Source organism: Rousettus aegyptiacus, unplaced genomic scaffold, assembly GCF_014176215.1.
Source record: "Rousettus aegyptiacus isolate mRouAeg1 unplaced genomic scaffold, mRouAeg1.p scaffold_m13_p_2, whole genome shotgun sequence".
Taxonomy (NCBI): Eukaryota; Metazoa; Chordata; class Mammalia; order Chiroptera; family Pteropodidae; genus Rousettus; species Rousettus aegyptiacus.
In genome coordinates, this window is record NW_023416295.1 from 140,806,274 (window position 1) to 140,826,028 (window position 19,755).

General features: G+C 34.4%; 1 protein-coding gene and 1 pseudogene across 2 annotated transcripts in view; one reads left to right on the plus strand and one right to left on the minus strand.

Moving 5' to 3' along the window:
• Positions 1 to 17,994, plus strand: part of IPO8 (importin 8) — a 56,502-nt gene extending 38,508 nt beyond the window's left edge. Inside the window, exons 20-25 of one of the 2 annotated variants that reach the window (XR_004955665.1) lie at positions 2,982 to 3,077; positions 9,074 to 9,294; positions 11,250 to 11,455; positions 13,136 to 13,339; positions 13,473 to 13,563; positions 14,977 to 15,066. Coding sequence is in view for 1 of the 2 variants with exons in the window: in XM_016152048.2 (XP_016007534.1) it covers positions 2,982 to 3,077; positions 9,074 to 9,294; positions 11,250 to 11,455; positions 13,136 to 13,339; positions 14,977 to 15,093; positions 16,006 to 16,103 (942 nt within the window). In the remaining variant the exon portion in view is untranslated. Of the gene's footprint in view, positions 1 to 2,981; positions 3,078 to 9,073; positions 9,295 to 11,249; positions 11,456 to 13,135; positions 13,340 to 13,472; positions 13,564 to 14,976; positions 15,094 to 16,005 lie in introns of those variants that run through there. The other variant, XM_016152048.2, reaches the window with a different exon arrangement.
• LOC118614167 lies at positions 4,459 to 4,573 on the minus strand (annotated as a pseudogene).
• Positions 17,995 to 19,755: the final 1,761 nt, after the last annotated feature.

A 19,755-nucleotide genomic window follows, 5' to 3' on the forward strand; every position in this document is an offset into this window, starting at 1 on the left:
TGAGTGTTTTATTGCAACATACATTTTCTTACACATTTAGTTCTATATTCGCCTTCATCAACATATAGTTGTCATTTTGAATTTTTTAATGGAGCTTCGAATTGTAATTTGAACATTTTATATTGTGTGTTGTGTTTAAGAATGTTTGCCACATTTATAGCCGTGTACTTTATAATGTTCAAGGTAAATAATTTTCTTTTTTTTCCTTCTTTGAATCTTTTATATAAATAAATTAAATTTTTTGAGAGGTGAAATTGATGAACAAAATCCAATAAATTTCAAGTGTACAGTTCAACAGTAAGTCATATATATAGTGCATTGTGTGTTTATTGTCCATAGTTAGATTTCTTTCTGTCACCACATATTTGGCCCCTGTTACCCAAATCTACTTCCCCTTTTCCCCCCTCAAGGTGAATAATTTTCTTTGTATTTTTTTCTTTCAAAAACTTACTACTTGATTAAAGAAAAGTGCTGGGAAAATAACCACACGGTGTCAATCATTGATTTTTCTTTTAATTGAATGTGTATATTGGCAATCATGAGATAAAGGTAATTTGAACATAAATAACATAGGACAAAACATTGAAATAGTTGGAAAAACAGCATTATTTAGCTCAGCCTAGGATAATTTATAAGTCACATGAGGCAATTGTTGTATTTATGCACAAACATGATTGTCTACTATATTATCTTTGCCACAGGTTAGATTTGGTCCTTTACTGTTTATATATTGGAATCATTGATGACTAAATAAAGTTTCCCTTCTCCTTTAGGTGAATATATGTATATACATAAATATAAAACTGTATTGCATAGAGCTGGCAAATTTGAGAAAGCCAAACCTAAAAGTTTGGCCCTGGAATTGGGAGTAAAACTAGTATACAACCTATTTTTCTCAATGGAAAGAGATGTGTACCAAGATCTGTTAAATCATAATCAGAAGTCTTTAGTTTTTCCTAAGTTAGAGAGCAGCTAGTGAAGAAAAGGGTAAGAGAAAGCAACAAGTAGAAAACATAACAGCCCTGCATAGTCTATTTGTAACTCACAGCTGCTTTGTATTATAGCAGATAGAGTAAAAGTGATATTCACAATAATGACCTTAGACTTGTCAAGTAGGTAATATTTCATATTTCATATTTTTGATTTTAATAATAACTAATACTTATTGAACTCTTAACCATATGCCAGGAATTTCCTGAGCACTTTATACATATTAACTTATTTAATCTTTATCGCATTATAAGGAAGGTATCACTTTTTTATCAAAGAGGAGATTGAACCACAGTATCTTGCATTGTGCCTGAAGTTTAGTAAATTGTTGTAAGTCACATAGCTACTATGTGTCAGCACCAGATTTGAACCCAAGTAAAATGAATGCAATTTTGGGAAAAGAGTAATTTTTTTTCTTTCTGTATCATACAACCCCATGAGGTAGACATATTATCCTCCTTTTATAGTTGCTGACAGTAAGACACAGCAGTTAAGTAGCTTTTCTGAAAACACAGCTAAAAAGTGGCAGAGCTGAGGTTTGAACCAAGGAATTCTGGTTCCAGAGCCCGTTCACATTTATAATCTAGATCTAGATACACTGCTCTAGAGGTAGAATTTAAAATTTATATAAATATGGCTGATTCTTGGCTTTGGCAGCTAGCTGCTTACTCTTCAGCTCACTGATCCATCTGTTTTCTAGCTACCAAAATTTTATAGCTATCTCTTTTTTCCATTTCTCTATCCTTGTGGATGTATGCTTCCAAAATCTCTTTATTATCATTTTAATGGCCTTTTGGGAAGGAATTAAATGGGAGTGTTCAGTCATCTTTATCTGGAATTTCTTTTTAATTCAGTTTCTTAAATCGTATTTGTCTAGGAAATTATCCAATTCATCTAAGTTTTCAAATAAGGAATAGAGTGTTCCCTATAGTATTCTCTTATTTTTCAATCTTCTTTATTTGTATTTATATTTTCATTTCTAATTTTTTAATTAAAAAAAATATAATTAAGTCTTTTTTCAGTGAATCTGTTTTTGGTTTCTCTCTGTTACCTCCTTTTGTCTATATTTTAAATTTCTGTCTCTCCTCTGTTCTTTGGGTAAAGTCTGTTCTTTTATGTCTTGTTTGAACTCTTAATTTTTCCACCTGTCTTGATTTCTATAAGCATGCTTCTACTCTACAAATCTTTCTGTGGGCACCTTGTTATATTTCAATTTTATGTATGAATGTGTACATTGTAGAATTGTTTATAATAGTGAAGATATAGAATTGACAATAGGGAAATAGTCAGGTAACTTTATTATATTCATCTACTGTAGTATCGTATAGTTCTAAATGGTTTATAATGTCCATGGAAAATATTTCTAATTATAAAGTCTACGTGGGGAAATTAAAAAGTACGTATTATTTAATTATGCTTATCATGAAAAAATGGGTGCCTATGGATAAGAATCCAATAGGATCAGAAAAACACAGGGTTCATTTTATTGTTTAAAAGGTTATTTCACAATGCAATGTATGTATGTGTGTGTGTGTGTGTGTGCGCGTATAATGTTGAATTGTACACCTGAAACTTACTGGGTTTTGTTAACCAATGTCACTATAAAAAATAAAAACAAAAACAAAAACACCCTGAACTTTCAAAAATAAATAAATAAAAAGGTTATTTATTTTAAAATTTTGTTTTATTATTTTGTTGTCTTGGTGCTTTTAAAGGGAAGCTTCATTTATTTAGATAATTAACTCATGTAGCCTACTTTATTAATCCAAAGTTGAGTAAGTGAATTGTTACTCCATATAAGGAATTGGAGTAGATAAAGAAGATAGATGGACTTTATCTTGACCTTCCCTCTTTAGGTTAGCAAGGTAACCTTGAAAAGCAAGCAAAGCGATAATTCTAATGGTTGAATTTTTATGGGTATTTGCTTCATGTGGACTTGATTAAGTTAAGTGCAATGCCATTCACTGCTGAGCTAATTGTAATAACGGCAGGTACTATGTGGAGATGCTGGAGAAGATGCGGAATGTCATGCAGCCAAACTTCTTGAAGTCATCATTCTCCAGTGCAAAGGAAGGGGAATTGACCAGGTAACATATATATGGAAAGCCTCCATCTTGATGTTTACATTTAAATTTACATGCCCAATTGACATTTGTTTATATTATGATGGGAAATTAAAAAGATAGCCTAGTTTGTACAAATTCTATTTAACTGACAAAGAAAAAGACCCATGCAATTTGGAAATTGTACCTTGCATTCTATCTGAGAAAGAGATACACAGAAAAAAATGTTTAATAGTTTAAGGGGCTATCAAACAAATCATAAAGGAGATAAATGTGTAAATTCTGTACAGTTGGATTCCCAGAGATTTGCATTTTCCCTTTGTTTTTGTGTGTGCTATTGAAATATTCCCAAATTATCTTTTTTTAAAAACAGAAATGAACATACTGTGCAAAAAAAAAGAAAAAAATTTCTGTTTATAAACTTAGTATTATAAATTTTTAACAAGATTGATTTTTGATGTCATGATATGATATTTAATTACAGAGAAAAAAGTGTTTTAAAGTGTTTAAGTAATACTGTGGTATCTCTTTTCTCTTTCAGTTCTGTAATTTTTTTATGACAGCTTTATTGAGATATAATTTATACACCCATTTGAAGTGTATACATTTATCTATTCTAGATATTTTATATGAATGAAATTATTTGTGGTTCTTTGTGAATGACTTCTCTCACTTAGCATAATATTTTAAAGGTTCATCTATGTGATAACATGTATCAGTACTTTATTTCTCTTTATTTCTAAGTATTCCATTATGTGGATATATCACATTTAGTTTAGCCATTCATCAGTTGAACAATATTTGGATTATTTCTGTGTTTTGGCTATTATGAACAATGTTGTTATGAACAGTTGTATGTGAATTTTTGTGCAACCATGTTTTCATTTCTCTTGGTATATATCTAGGAGTAGTAATTCTTTGTTTAATGATTTGGGGAACTGTCAGACTTTTTTTTTCCAAAGCAGCGGCACCATTTTCCATTCCTCATTAACACTTGCTTTTTTTGAGGGGTGAGAAGTGGTATCTTGTAGTTTTGATACACATTTCCCTGATGGCTAATGATGACGAACATCTTTTCTTGTGTCTCTTTGTATATCCTTTTTTGAGAATTGTCTAGTCAAATCCTTTGCCCATTTTCAAATAGGTTATTTGTCTATTTATTACAGAGTTGGAGTTTTTATATATTCTACATTCGAGCCTTTATCAGATATATAATTTGCAAAAATTTTCTCACCACTTATGGATCATTTTATTATTCTCCTGGTGATGTCATTTGAAGCAGAGAAGTTTTATTTTTAAAAATTTTTTATTTATTTTTATTTTTTAGACGAGGCAACCCTTTGTTGATCTCACAGATTGCAAGGACCTTTTCAGCTAACAATCCCTTATTTTTTTTTATTTTTTACACCTATAGCACCTGGACTTTCTAGGTGGTCATCCAAGTACTAACCAGGCCCAACCCTGCTTAGCTTCTGAGATCAGACGGGATCGGATTTGTTCAGGGTAGCATGGCTGTAGACAAGAAGTTTTTAATTTTGATCATGCCCAGTTAATCTATTTTTCCTAATGCTTTTGGTTGGTGTCATATTTAAAAAACTATTGCTGAATCCAGTTTCCTAAAGATTTCCCTGTTTCCTTCTAAAAGTTGTAGCTTTAGTGCTACTATTTGGTATTTAATTGATTTTAAGTTAATTTTTGTATGCGGTATGAGGAATGGGTCTAAATTCATTATTTTGCATGTGGTATCAAGTAGTCTCAGCACCATTTATTGAAAAACTGTTTTTTTTCCTCTGTTGAATTGTCTTGGCACCCTTGTAAAATCAATTGAATCTATTTCCAGCTTCTTTTCCTACTTGATTAATTTTTTTATCCTTAATCCAGAACTACCTGTCTTCATTACTGTATCTTTGTAGTGAGTTCTGAAATTAGGAAGTTCGAGTCCTTAAGTTTTGTTCTTTTACAAGATGGTTTTGGCTGCTCTAGGTCCCCTGTATTTCTGTATGAATTTTAGGGTAAGCTTGTCAATTTCAGCAAAAGAAGCCAGCTGCGATTGTGTTAGGCATTGTGCTGAATCTGTAGATCACTTTAGGAAGTATTGTCATCTTAAGAATATTTAGTCCTTCAGTCCCTGAACTTGGGATATCTTTTTATTAGGTTGTCTTTCTTTCAAACATGCTTTAGATTTTTCAGAGTATAAGTTTTGCAGTTCTTAGGTTAAAATATTTCTAAGTATGTTATTTTTTTTTAATGCTATTGTAAAAGGAATTGTTTACTTGATTTCATTTTTAAACTGCTGATGGCCTGTGTATAGAAATGCAGTTTTTGTATATTTATCTTGTATTCTACAACCTTGCCAAACTTGTTTATTAGTTTTAATAGTGTTTCGGTGAATGCCTTAGGATTTTCTGTATACAAGGTCATGTCATTTGCAAATAGAGTTTTACTCTTCCAATCTGGGTGCTTTTTGTTTTATTTTTCTTGCCTAATTGCCTTGACTAGAACCTCCAGTGCAATGTTGAATGAATAGACCTGGCAAGAGGAAACATCTCGTCTTGTTCCTCATCTTAGTGGGGAGAGCATTCGGTCTTTTATCGTTAAGTCTGATATTAGCTGTAGGTTTTTCATAGATGCCTTTTATCAGGTTGAGGGAGTTCCTGTCTATTCCTAGTTTGTTGAGTGTTTTTATTATGAAAGGGTATTGAATTCTTTCAGATGCTTTTTCTGCATCTATTGAGATGATCATGTGGCTTTTGCCCGTTATCGATGTGGTGTATTGCATTAATTGATTTTCAGATGTTAAATCAAGCATGCATTCCTGGTGTAAACCTTACTTGGTCATGGCGTATGATCCTTTTTATATATTTCCAGATTCAGTTAGCTGGTATTTTTCAAAAAGTACTTTTATGTCTATGTTTATAAGAGATATTGAATTATGTATTTTTCTTGTGATATATTTGTTTAGCTTTGGTATCAGAGTGATGCCAGCCTCATAGAATGAGTTGGGAAGTGCTCCCTCCTCTTCTGTCTTTTGGAAGAGTTTGTGAGGTTCAGTGTTCTTTACATGTTTGGTAAAACTTGGCAGGGAAACTATCTGTGCCAGAGCTTTTCTTTGTGGGTAGTTTTAAATTACTAATTCAATCTCCTTATTTGTTATAGGTCTATTCATATTTTTACTTTTTTGAGTCAGTTTCAGTAGTTTGCATCTTTTAAGGAGTTTGTTCATCTAACTAATTTGTTTTCATGTAGTTCATAAAATTTCTTTATTTATTTTTGTTTCCATAGGTTAGTAGTAATGACTATTTTTTTCCCCCTGATTTTAGTAATAGAATCGTCTATGTCTTTTTTTCCCTCTTGGTTAGTTGAGTCAATTTTGTTGATCTTTTCTGAAGAACCAATTTATGTTACGACATTATCTAAACAGCACTTTCACAGCAATTAATATGTTCCTTAGGTTTAGAAAACAAAGAGATTCCTTGTTAGCTCTAACATTTAGGTCCTTATTTTGAGTTAAATTTTGTATATGGTGTGAGGAAGGAAAGTTGCTTCAACATTTGGCCCGTGGGAGCTTCTTGAGTTTGTGATATGAGTACTTTTGACCCGAACTTCTAGTAGTGTTTGGTAGTTTGCTTGCTATCTGATAGGACTAGATGTTCTAGGTTTATCATGTACATTTCTTGCCCTACCCTGGGAAACGGTATTTCAAGACTAAGCACGAGGAATAGTCATCGCTATTGAGTTGGCCGTTATTTCTGTATAAGAGAGCCAGAAAGTACATATTGTATCTTTTTTTTTTTTTTTTTTTTTAGATTAGTGCATCATTAGCACATGTAGATATTTTTTCAATTCAAATTCAGGAGTCCATTATTTTGACTTAACCTAATTGATCCTAATTATACCAAATGACCCAACCAAAAATCCTGGTTTTCATCACAGTTACCTGCTTGCTTTAGCCTAATAATATGTACATATAGCCTCAGAGTAATTATGTCAATATTATTACCAACACATGATTACTATTAACAGTCCAAGATTTTTTAGTAGCTCTTTTTATCTACAAGGGTATATCCATAAACTAGGGATATATAATCAAAATATAGTCAAATCATTAAACTTTAAAGTCATTTAAAATAATCCTTGTTTGGTGGATTCATTTATTTCATTTTATTTTAATTTTTAGGAATTGCTTAAAAGTTTTTTAAATGAATATATAAAACTTACAAAGTTATAAAATGTAATTTATAAAATAAAGTATATTCAGGAAAGTTTAGCTTACATCCCTGTCTCCTCTACCCTTACTCCCTGTCCCCATTTCTCCCCAGTTTTAGTTATTTTTCATTTGAAAAAATAAGCAAATAGACGTATTTATTCTCTCCTTACCTTCTTAATTACTTATTTTTTTTTCCAATTCTGCCACTTTCACTTAATAATACATTCTGTATGTCATTCCATAGTTGTATATAGAGATATTCTGCATTCCTTTTTGAAGCTGCATGGTTCTCTATTTGTGGGTTTATAGTTTGTTCAATCAGTCCCCGTTATTGATTTTGTTTTAATGTAATTTAAAAGGATAATTTTAGTTTTACTAGTTTTAAACCTTAAGGTTTCTTTGTATTACTAATAGCTTTGCATATAATAATAAATATATGTTAAAATAAAACTATTTTTAAAATATCTCAAAAAGAGTTTTTTGAGTTTAGTTTACATTGTCTTGTGACTTCATTGATTCACAATACTTTAACCATAGTAATAATTTTTAAGGTAGCATTTCTGTTCTATATGTTGTTCTATCAGATCAGAACACCGAATCCTCTATATTAGAATATGAGAAGAAAGCAGTAAAATTAAAACTAGTCATCTCTTTATAAAATCTGTCTTAAAAGTACCACATATAGTCATGTGTTTTGATTTAATGTATTATCCCGAAAAGGCTATTAGTCTGTTGACTCCAATGATTTTATAGTTTTGCCTACTAAAGAAGTCATTATATCTAACTCTTAAATTTCTCCATGAAACCTTGATTTTTAATTTGTTTTTAAAATAAATTTTGTTTTAGAGCAGTTTTTGCTTCACTGCAATATCAAGCAGAAAGTACGGAGATTTCCCACATACCCCTTGCCCCCACACATGCATAGCCTCTGCATTACTAATATCTCCACCAAAGTGGTACATTGGTTACAATTGATGAACCTACATTGACACATCATTATCACCCAAAGTCCATAGTTATGTTAGGATTCACTCTTTGTGTATATTCTATGAGCTCGGACAGATTTATAATGGCATGTATCCACTGTTATAATGACATACAGGGTTACTATATGTTACTAAAGTTTCACTGCCCTAAATATTCTCTGTTCTGCCTATTCATCCATCTTTCCCTAAGACCTTGATTTTTAAAATTTACTTTTGAAAATAACATATGATGACCTTAGAATTTAATTTTACATAGTTTCAGCCCATTTATTTTAATTGAAAATATATATTAGCAAATACTTAAGATTAGTTCATCAACATTGCATTTAAAGATTGGAGTCCGATGATTTTGTTTTATATGCCGAATCCACTGTTTTTATTTCAGTCTTTCACTTATGCCAACAGGAATCTTCTTTCTTAAGAGAAATTCTGATCACATCATTCTTATTCTGAGTTTTATTCATTTATCTTTCAATTTCATTTATCACCATAGTCATTTTACCTTAAACGTGGAAAGGCTGAGTCCATACTTATTGCCACCATTTGAGTGTGGACTCCTGTAGGAGAATTGCTAACTGTAATCTGTACTTTAAAGGGAAGGAGACTTCCTGGCACTGCTCTAGGACTTCTCTTTGGCCATCTCATCTCTGGGTTTTTATGAGACTATAAATTTAATATATTTAAAGTGACTTAAATAAGCAAAAGTTTTATTGTCATTAAGAGTATCTTATTTATCGATTACACTTTTTTACCAACATTCAGCTTTCTATAAAAGTTATTTGGTTTCTTTGTGTGTGGTTGATTTTCTCTTTCTTTTATCCCTCTAGTGCATTCCACTCTTTGTTCAACTTGTTTTGGAGAGATTAACTCGAGGGGTCAAAACTAGTGAGCTTCGTACTATGTGTCTTCAGGTTGCAATTGCTGCCTTGTACTACAACCCTGATTTGCTGCTACATACCTTAGAAAGAATTCAGTTGCCTCACAACCCTGGACCTATAACTGTACAGTTTGTAAATCAGTGGATGAATGATACAGATTGTTTTCTTGGGTATGTGTCTTTTGGATTTTATACTGCATTTCTGTTTCTGGAAAGTCGATTTTTTTATTATATGTACATATAATTGTATATGGAAAGATAATTTTCATATTTTAAGAATTCTTTTTAGTATATCGTTAACATAATATTTAATTTTTAGAGAAATAGCAATGTTTCAGCAGTATAATTTAGTGGAAAGAATGTAGGCTCTGAAAATTAGGTATACCTTTTCTCCACTTTTTTTGATTTATGTGTATTGTTATATCTTTAGGTAACAAAAATTAGGTGTCCATTCACGTTCTGTGACCATTAAGTGCCTATGGGTAAAAGCATTCTAAATGGAGGAAGGCTGCTAAGCAAGGTACCAGTCTGGTAAAGATATACAGTACTGTTCTAGGATATTGAACTCTGTAGATCTCAGGGGACCTTGTTCTCAAATATAAGGTCAGGATAGTTAACTGTAGCCCAGGTGCTGCCCTGGTAGGAGAGTTTGGCCTTATGTGAAGCAACTCTCCTAATTTTCTAACATAAGAAAAGTGGTAGTTATATGCCCGCCTCAAGTGACTCAACACATAGGAGTTATGGTGTTATACTAGAATTTGAGCTAGATTGCTGAGTAATTGTTTAAAGCATTAGAAATAACTAATATTCTTTTTGAGTTTTATAAGATATCATTTAGAAAAACTTGCTGAGGGGACAAGACTTCCAGCAGGAGTGGTAGTTAGGGCACTTCTGAGTGGTGGGAGATGAGGGAGGCCTGAATTAGGGTGGTAGAATAGGAGTGGGCGAACATGTCTGTAAGCTGCTATGTTTATTCTAATTTTTCCATTTGTAGGAGACTGGAATTTGTCCCTGTTTTAGATTTCTTATTAAAGCCTTCAAGGGAAGAACATATTTTAAAAAGAAATTGTGCTTAAAGTCGTCTCTGACAAAGGTTTAGGGAGTAGATATTTGGTCTTCACAGTTATGCAGTTGGTACGCGTATCTCTTTATTAGCATCTGTAAGCCATTTTCCAAAGATAGAAAGTCAGACTCAGCTATTGCATAGACTGGGCATGCTTGGATTGTGCTTCCTTGGATTCTTTAGAGCTCCACTTGATAGTCGTCTTTCCAGCAGTGATACCCTTGACACTCAGTCTGTGCTACTAGTTACAGTCTACAGGGATAAGACAGCCCTCAGGACAAGTATGGTTCCTGTTATTGTGTAACTGCTTTAGCAGTAATAACTTGAAGAAATCAAGCAATGCAAATAATGAAGAATAATAGAAGCTTGTAATATGTTCATCATTGGGTTTGTTGTATATTACTCTTATTTTAAAGAAATTGAATTACTGAAAATTATTTTTTGTTCATGTCTGTAATTTTAATTATTATATAATATAGTCTTTAATATTTTTAGTTTTAAACAACTTAGAATACACATTTAGTTGAAAAATGTGTGTAGTGTGTATTGGTCAAATTTTTTTCCTTCATAATTAAATTTTCCTTATCTTGTGTTATAGCAGAGGACAGTGAATAGATTTACTTATAGCCATTAATTCAGCTTATTAGATGCTGAATTTTTGAAACAGCTTATGGTCCATCTGCTAAGAAACCTGTAGACCAATCTAATAAAGTCTAAGGAACTGTTCCTTTTTTTCCATTGGATAGGAATTTTATGATGTCAAATACAGGTATTCCTGCTTTAATAAACTTGTTATGCCAGATATGGCATTTATATTAATCGTAAATTGATATAACAAGATTTTACCATACCGATGGCAGACTCCTATAAGTCTTTGCTGATAATAATTGGTTTACAAAACTTGATTTACATAGGATTTCATATAGTCCAAAATGGGGATACCTCTGTGTAATTCTAATAAATGAACCTTAGAGTACACCTCAGACTTTTTTTTTTTATAGTTTCCTCAGAATTTGTCCTAATTCCTCATGCACATATTTTTTTTTCTCTTCATAATTTGTAGGCATCATGACCGGAAGATGTGTATAATAGGACTGAGTATCCTCTTGGAATTGCAAAATCGACCTCCTGCAGTAGATGCTGTGGTGGGACAGATTGTGCCCTCAATTCTTTTCCTTTTCCTTGGTCTAAAGCAGGTGTGTGCTACTAGACAACTGGTAAACCGGGAAGATTGCTCAAAAACAGAGAAAACAGATATGGAAGAAAATGGTAAAGTCTTCTAACTGCAGTAAATGCTGTAATTAATTTTGATTTGAGCATGTGTTTTCCTTGAATCTTAGTCTGTTTGTAGTCATTGAACACATTTACACTCTTTGGCCTGTTGTACATTTAACAAATATTTTAGGTTTGGTTGACTTAATTATATTATGTGATACAAATTTATGTCTGTTCACCTTTTGACACGTAAGTGATTTATTATTGAGCCTAGCGAATGTTGTTAAACCCTGGGAAATACATTTACAACAGAATTAAATGGTCTTGTCAGTTTTTCAATTATTATTATTATTTTTGGTACCAAAGGTCTCAGTGAAGCCAGAAGATATAAATTAAATGAACCATTAGTCTTAGAACAGAAGTGTCAGTATAGCAGATTGGTAGAGAGTGCTTGATTTGTTTTTAACGATTCTAAGGTGATTCATCATCAGAAATTATAATTAGGAGATACTTGTGATTTACATGTTATAAATTTAGAATAAAGTACATAAATGAAGGCGATTTGCTTAATCAAGAGTCAGAATAAGATTGTTAGAATCAAGAATATTAGACCTTTATTTTATTTAATGGTATTCACTGTTACTACTAAGTCCCAGGAAGTAACATTATCCAACTGCAAATGAAGTTTTTCTGCTTCTGGTTAGAAGTAGCACTTCTTTAACTGGGAAAAATCAAAACTTTTTCTGGAAAATATACAAATCTTTTTTTTTTTACAATAGTGTTTCTTTACTAGAGGGTTTTTGTTTGTTTGTTTGTTTTTGCTAAGTATATGGCAACAATGATAGAATTCTTTTTTTAGTATATTATGATCTCTTAAGAATTTCTTGTTCATTTTTTATGGGGTTATAATTAATATTACTTGAAAAATTTTCTAGTAATATCCCAGACTTTCTTGTTGAATTTCTTACTAAAGTATAGAATGATTAACTAGCAAAGGTATTATTGCTGTCTTTGTAATTATACCTTTGCGACACACACACACACACACACACACACATATGCACACACATATATTAAAGTATGTGGTCAAAACTGTGATTTCTTGCCTTATTTCTGGATCTGCCTTGCATTATTTACTGTCTCCTGGTTATTTACAACACTGGTCTAACTGCTTGGAACAGACTAGCACTGAAAATAGAAACAGAATCCACGGTGATGCACAATTCATCTTTTAACTTTTCAACCCACATATGGCTATTTTATTTTCCTTTTACATTTCTATATTTTTCTGTTTCTGTTAGCAGAAATGACCTCTTTACCTGATCATTTCTGAGCAATACATAGTTAAGAGGCCTGAATTCAGTGGGAGGTCATCGTTATTTAACACATATAAACTGACTGCATAATCATTTTGTGTTTTTTTTATTTTGACAGAAAAGTTAATTTGTTTGTCTGTAGTTAAATAGTATTTTGTGTTAATGAACATGAGGCAGCCATAGCAAAGCCGTAGGAATAATCTTCAGCTAGATCACAGATTCAGGCACAGTTAGAAGTTGTTTTCAGTGAGGAGGATAAAGGCATTTTCAGTTTAGCAAACATTATTTTATAGTTTTATGTAAAATTATATGGTAATTTTTCCATTTCCAGGGTGTCATTTTATAATTTTTGTTTTCTTTATGGAATTTTATGTTTTAACTCTGTGTGTTTTGATTTTTTCAAATAACGGATTCACAGAGGAGATTTCAAGTGATGAAGAGGAGGCGAATGAAACTGCTCAAGCAATGCAGCCTAATAATGGAAGAGGTGAAGATGAAGAGGAAGACGATGATGACTGGGATGAAGAAGTATTGGAAGAAACTGCCCTTGAAGGGTTCAGCACTCCACTTGACCTTGACAATAGTGTGGATGAATATCAATTTTTTACACAAGCTCTGCTAAGTATGTCTTTACTCCCTCAATCTTCAGATTTTTTCTAAACTTTTTCTTCATTTTGTCCTGTTAGAAGTTGTTTTGGGATCTGCCCAAAACTGGCTTAGATTCTTTTAAAAAATTGTATTTATTTTTATTATAGAAATACCCAAACATACACAAAATGAGAGAGAATAACACAGAGAAACACCCATCACCCAATTCCAGCAATCTTCATCGTTGTAAAGTGGCAGGTGAGGCTGCAGGTTATCCTCACAAAAGTAATTTCAGGCAAGAGCATCTGCATAAGTCGTTCATCCTCTAGGTATCAATGGATAAACATTTTTACAAAAAAGAATAAAGTATCTTAGTCATATGTTGCTTAAAAATTGTGGCCATAAACTTATCAGCAGTTCACGATCCCTGGGAGAAGGAACAGAGTCCAGATGCCCTAAGAAAATAACTCTTTACTACATAAACAATTTACCAAATTTGACAGCAAAAGACACTATAAATACAGTTAAAGAACTCATAAAAGTTTGGGAGAAATATTTGCCACATACCTATCATAGGCTTAAGGCCCACAGTTTACAAAGACCTTCTACAATTGAATAAGACCAATAACCCAGTATAAAAATGGAAAATGTAAATGGAAAGTTTATAGAACTAAAAATAATAAACCAATGTGAATATTTAGAAAATTATTATAAAAATTATAAGAAAAAATATTAGTATAGATTATTTTACAGTTACATAGTATTGCTATGGTTGTGCTATAATTTAGTTCCACTAATGGACATATGAATATTTCCAGTTTTTTTCTTTTTATTTTTGCTGTTACAAGTGATACTAAAGTGAACATCCTTGTGTCTTCAGGCATGTGGTAATTTTTTTTCAGGGGCGTTGTAGCAATGTGCAAAGAACTGAAGGGGGCTAGACTCAGGAACCGAGCATTAGGAGGTTATTAATTTAGGACTAATAGGGCCCTGAAATAGGAAGACAATATTTGTAGCCATAAATATATAGGAAGGACTTTATGTAGGGGAGAGACTTTAAGAAAGCAGCAGAAGATTGGATGTAGAGAGGGCATGGATAAGGATGTTAGGGATTTACAGTGATCAACTAGGAGACTGATAGAACCTAGGAGGATCTAGGAGGTAAATGTTAGATTTGGTTTTAGTTGAATTAGAGCCAGGCTGTTCAAATGGAAAAGTCCAGGAGGATTATAGGGAGCAGTGTGCCTAAAGGTACAAATTTGAGTTCTTGGTGTAGGAGCAATGCTGAAGTTGTAGGTAGTATGAGAATTCTGGAGGACAGTGATGACAAGTGGGTACAAATGTTTTCCAAGATCTGGATTTTAGGGAGCATTCACAGTTACTAAAACCTAGGATGAAGGGGAGGTGGTGAAGGAAGCAGAAAATGTAGGCAAAGCAGAGATTTTTCATGTCTCAACCATCCTTTTATAGCCCCATGTAATTGGCTACTAAGTGGGTACTCAGAAATAATCTTTGGTTGGAATTAGTTTCATCACTTGTGTTTATCATAGTGCTGTACTTTCTGTCTACAGTCATTTCATTGTAATTTGATTATGTCATTATTATTCTTTGAAATAATTGTCACTGGGCTCCCTTATCTTTTCCTCTTCCCTCTACCCCCAAATGCAACAGCTGTGCAGAATCGGGATGCTGCCTGGTACCAACTCCTGATGGCACCACTCAGTGAGGATCAGAGGAGAGCACTGCAGGAGGTGTACACACTGGCAGAGCACCGGAGGACTGTGGCAGGTCCGCCAGTTGATATCCGGTTTGGAGTACAGGTGTCAGAGTGCCAAAGTCAGCCTTACTTAATAAGTCTGGTGGCACCTACATACTTTTAAAAAAAATTGTTAGAGACCAACATTTCAAGATAACAAGGAATTATCACTATTGTATGATCTTTTTAATCACTCAGGATATCTTAGCTCTGCAAAACATTGTACGTTATTATGTCTTTTAGTGGTGGTGGTGTCCTATTTTGGAACCACAGGTAAGATGTAAAAGTTGGGATGAGCCTTGCTGAGGGAGAGGTAATCAGCTGGATCATCCACCTAAACATTTTAACCACAGATGGATGAAAGGCATCTTATGAGTTCTTGCAAGGAGCTTGTATTCCTGGAAATGAAAGACACTCCATTTCTATTTGTTGGGCTTTACATGTCGATCTTTGTTGATTTTCAGTTTTTGAGCTGGAGACATTATTTTATGCAGACATTATTATGGTCACTCCTAGAAAATGAATGGAAAAGATTTTGTAATTATAAAAGTATTTCTCTGGGTAACACCATGGAGTAGGCACCTAGCGTTTGCAGCTCAGGTGTTCTGCATTGACTTAGACGGTCAGTTCTGTGCAGGTCCTCCTTTTGCCATGAGAGGTCTGGGCATCCTTTCAGCAGCACAGAATTTGGAGCTACTGGAACTCAACTTTGAGACTCTTTTTAATTTCACTTATTGTTAGCAATTTTTCCACAGTGGTAAACATAACTACTTAACTGAACTATGTCTGTTAAAGGCTAATGCTCATTGGGGCAGAATAATTAATACCAAGAGTCACATTTCTTTATAGTGTTAGGTATAAAGAATCTGGCTCCTTCGAGGTTGTTTTCAGCTTTGTCACCTTAAATACTCTTCTTTTTTCCCCTTTCTCTTGGTACCTGCCAGAGGCAAAGAAGAAGATTGAACAACAGGGAGGCTTCACCTTTGAAAACAAAGGAGTCCTCTCTGCATTTAACTTTGGGACTCTGCCCAGCAACAACTGAAAGAAGGAACATCAAGTGACCAAGTGTCAAGAAGACGTTTTAACTTCACCAGAGGAACGTTGGGGTCCAGGGAAAGAATGAAGGGGACTGCTCTTTGGCACCCTCTTGCTGTGCCAGTTACTGCCTGCCTTTGGCAGCACTTTTATCCACTCTCCCCTTCCCCTTTGACCTTTCTCACCCTGAAATACATATTTTAAGCAGCTACTGTAATGTATGAAATTAAAGGAAAACAAAATCATTGGACTAAAAAGGACAAATCTTATGCTCCAAAGGATGAATGACCAAGGTGATTTTAGAGGATTGGATTGAATTGCACGTCTCAGGTTTTTGCCATGCAGAATCAATGGATTTATGCGGATAACAGTGCCTTCTGTTGTACATGAATTATCTGAAAACATTTTTTTGGAGTGCATTGCAATTTTTTTTAAAGCATAAAGCATATTTCTAGATATAATGTAAACCTTGGCTATACGTTGACTTACTCTGCATTTTACTATGTGAATTTACTGTTAGGCAGTTACCTACAAGTCACTCTGGTTTCAAAAACATCATCGCTCCCCTTGCTCACCGGGCTACTGGGGGCTTTCTTCAGGGGTTGTAAAATATGCACTGGCTCTGTTTTTTCTTAAGACGTTTTGTGGCTTTTCTAAGAAGTGTCTTATTCCCTCCTCCATTATACTTTTCATCCCTGAAAGGGTGATGTTTCTTTTGAAGTCAGCAGATATGAGTAACAGTTTCATTCATAATTTGATAAGTTCAGGACTCAAAAATTTCTTGACAGCAAGTGGCAGGGACTTTTTAGTCACTGGAATTAATAAGTCAGTATATTCTGAGTCATGTACTTAATTATGCAATTAATTGATAATTACACTAAAGCACATTCAACTTCTAGGTGAAAGGTGCTGCATAGGCATGCTGTCTTTCTGGATGGGGGCTTGCGTTTTTAATTACCGATCATTCCAGCTGTGTTGGACCTGGGTCCAAAGCATTTTTTTAAACAATATTTTTTATCTAGGAAAAAGACTCAAATCTAACTTCTTACTTTCTCACACATCCGAATTTTCTCCTGCCTAATTCATTCTAGTCTTTATTGTAGCTCAGTTCAGCTTCTTATATTTTTCAAAGGTGGGGCTATTAATCAGCTACACTCTTAATAATGACATAAGATAGAACTCGTCTAAAATATTGCAGATGGAGGTGACAGCTGTTTTTCTGAGCTTATTCAAGATCATAACATGGATCATAGTGTTTCCATTCAATGAAGTGAAAGTGTATTTTCAGAACTTAATATATTACTCTATGTGATACAGTTTTCCATTTTTGTGAAATGTCTACAGCTTGTTTCCCATTAGTGACTGGAGGAATTTTCTCCAGGTGCTTCCTATATTACCATCTCTTGTTAATATTAACTCTTTTTAGAATTTCAGATTATTTAAGTAGTTTTTACAGAAGCAGCCTATGGAGCCACAAGTTTCAAAGTTAAATGATCTCCTGCTTTCCTCTGTCCCTCTCTTCCCAAGGCATTGATGTTGAATGTGTCAACTAGTGGTCAGAAAAGATGGCATTGGGGGGAAGTTTAGGTGTTGTAAGCTTTGAAACTCTTCTTATTCTTTCCATGTACCAAATCGTTTAATTTTAACGTAAATAATATGCCTTCACACTGGATTGTAAAAGGCATGTGATTTTATTTTTGTGATGTATTGTCTTCTGCAGTATTAAAGGGAAAGAATTGTCCATGTGTATCATCCTATCTTGTTTTTGAAGCCAGGGTAGTTGTATGATTTTGTTACCAGCAGTGCTAACCTGAATGTGACCTGGTTACCTTGGAAATGCAGGAACTTACATGAATGTACTGTAAAGTAAAATGCGGACTGATTCCCAGGATCTTGAACATTTTTGTGTGTAATGTTTTTTGAAATGTGGAGATACTTTAGGCAGGCATCTAAAAATCCATCAGTATGTTTTCCTGACTTCTGGAAACCTGAAGCAAGGTGGCTGTTGGTCTGGGAGGGTAACAAGTGCTCATCAACAGCTGAAGAATGGGGTGTGATTGGGAGCTAGAACCCATCTCATAGCAGAGTGTCCACATGAGTATGATAGAAGCTCTGAAAAACAAGGCATTCAACCACATCAGGACCTCGAGGGAAATGGAAAGGTGCCCCAAATGGAGCCATTTACTGATGGATGGATTACCATCAAATTTGGAGCAGTCAAAACTGGTTGGAATGGTAAATGCTGGCCTTTTGATTCTGAAATACATGGCAGTAAGCTCCTTCTCCCCACTTCTAATTTATATTAAGACCCCAGTGAACCAGTAAATTATTAATCAGTGAAAATTCCTAAGCTAGAAAACAATTACTTGTGTCATTTAAGTAATACAGTGAATGACAGTCCAGTTTTCTTTTTAGCAATTGAGACTGAAAACGGATAGATCCATGGAGGAAATAAGGGAAACTTGGCTGTGTGATCAGACCACTAGAGTGTGTGTGTGTGCGTGCATGTGTGTGTGTGCGTGCGTGTGTGTGTGTGTGCATGCATGCCTTACGTGGTGATCCTTCCTGTGCCTGTTTTACTCTCTCCATTTAGATCAGTGTGCAAGTGCTGACTGGGGCGGTTAGAAACTTCTTGGGCAGTCCGCTAGTGAGCGAGGCCACACATTCAATGAACAAAGGGTTGGACTATGGTTTAGGATGAAGCACAAATGTGAGGGCAACTGTGGCTGATCCTATAGCCAGAAGAGAGGCGCGTATGCAACAGGAGAGTCTGGGCCAGATGGCAGTGCTGGCAGAGGGAGGAAAGGGCTGTGGTGGAGAAAAGGGCATGCAAGGCTCTGCCTTCAAGGGGGAGGTGAGCGAATGTGCATGCTCTCCATAGGACACGAGAGGATGTTCACTTTGGAATTCACCCAAGTTGAAAAATTTTTCACAAGTACATGAGTACCTCACAAGTCATAGAAACTGCAGGCTTCCCAAAGGGTTTGGAATTTGCACGGCGATGAGAGCAACTTAGGCAGGGGTGACCTTATGGAGACTTTTCCCTGAAGGTCCTCCTGGGACATGAAAGGCAAACCCAGGGAGGATGAGAACTACACAGCAAGGCCTCATGGGCACCTTTCAGCGGTGGCCCGGTGTCCCCCACACAGCTCTTAGAGGGGCTTAACCATTCCTGCTGCCCAGTGAATAAGGACAGCACCCTTGTTTTTATTCCTTTGCGGTCATTCTCTCCTGGGAACTCGTGCAGCTTGATCTTCCTCCTGATTCCAGACCAATTCCACTGGTCTTACCTTTCTTTACACCTGTCAATGATAGAGTTTCTTCAAAGTGAATAATTTCTCGGGCCTTGGAATTAGCTTCTTTCTCTTCTTTTTCACATCACATGTGTTTTGCTCCGTAAATTGTTCATGCCATTGATTTTAAGTGTGAGGACTGCTTTACATGGTATTTTGTACATGTGTCTTCTTTATATACCCTGCATCTAGTGGCCAAGCAAAATTAACATAAACTACTGAATGAATGAACATTTGAGGTTCTGCCAATGAACCTGAAACTTAAAGGCATCTCAGAGGCCACAAATATCTTAGAGCCAGGTAGGTTCCTATCTGGCTTTCAGGAGACAACACAGATTTGCAGCAGCAGCAGCTGGATGGTGAAGT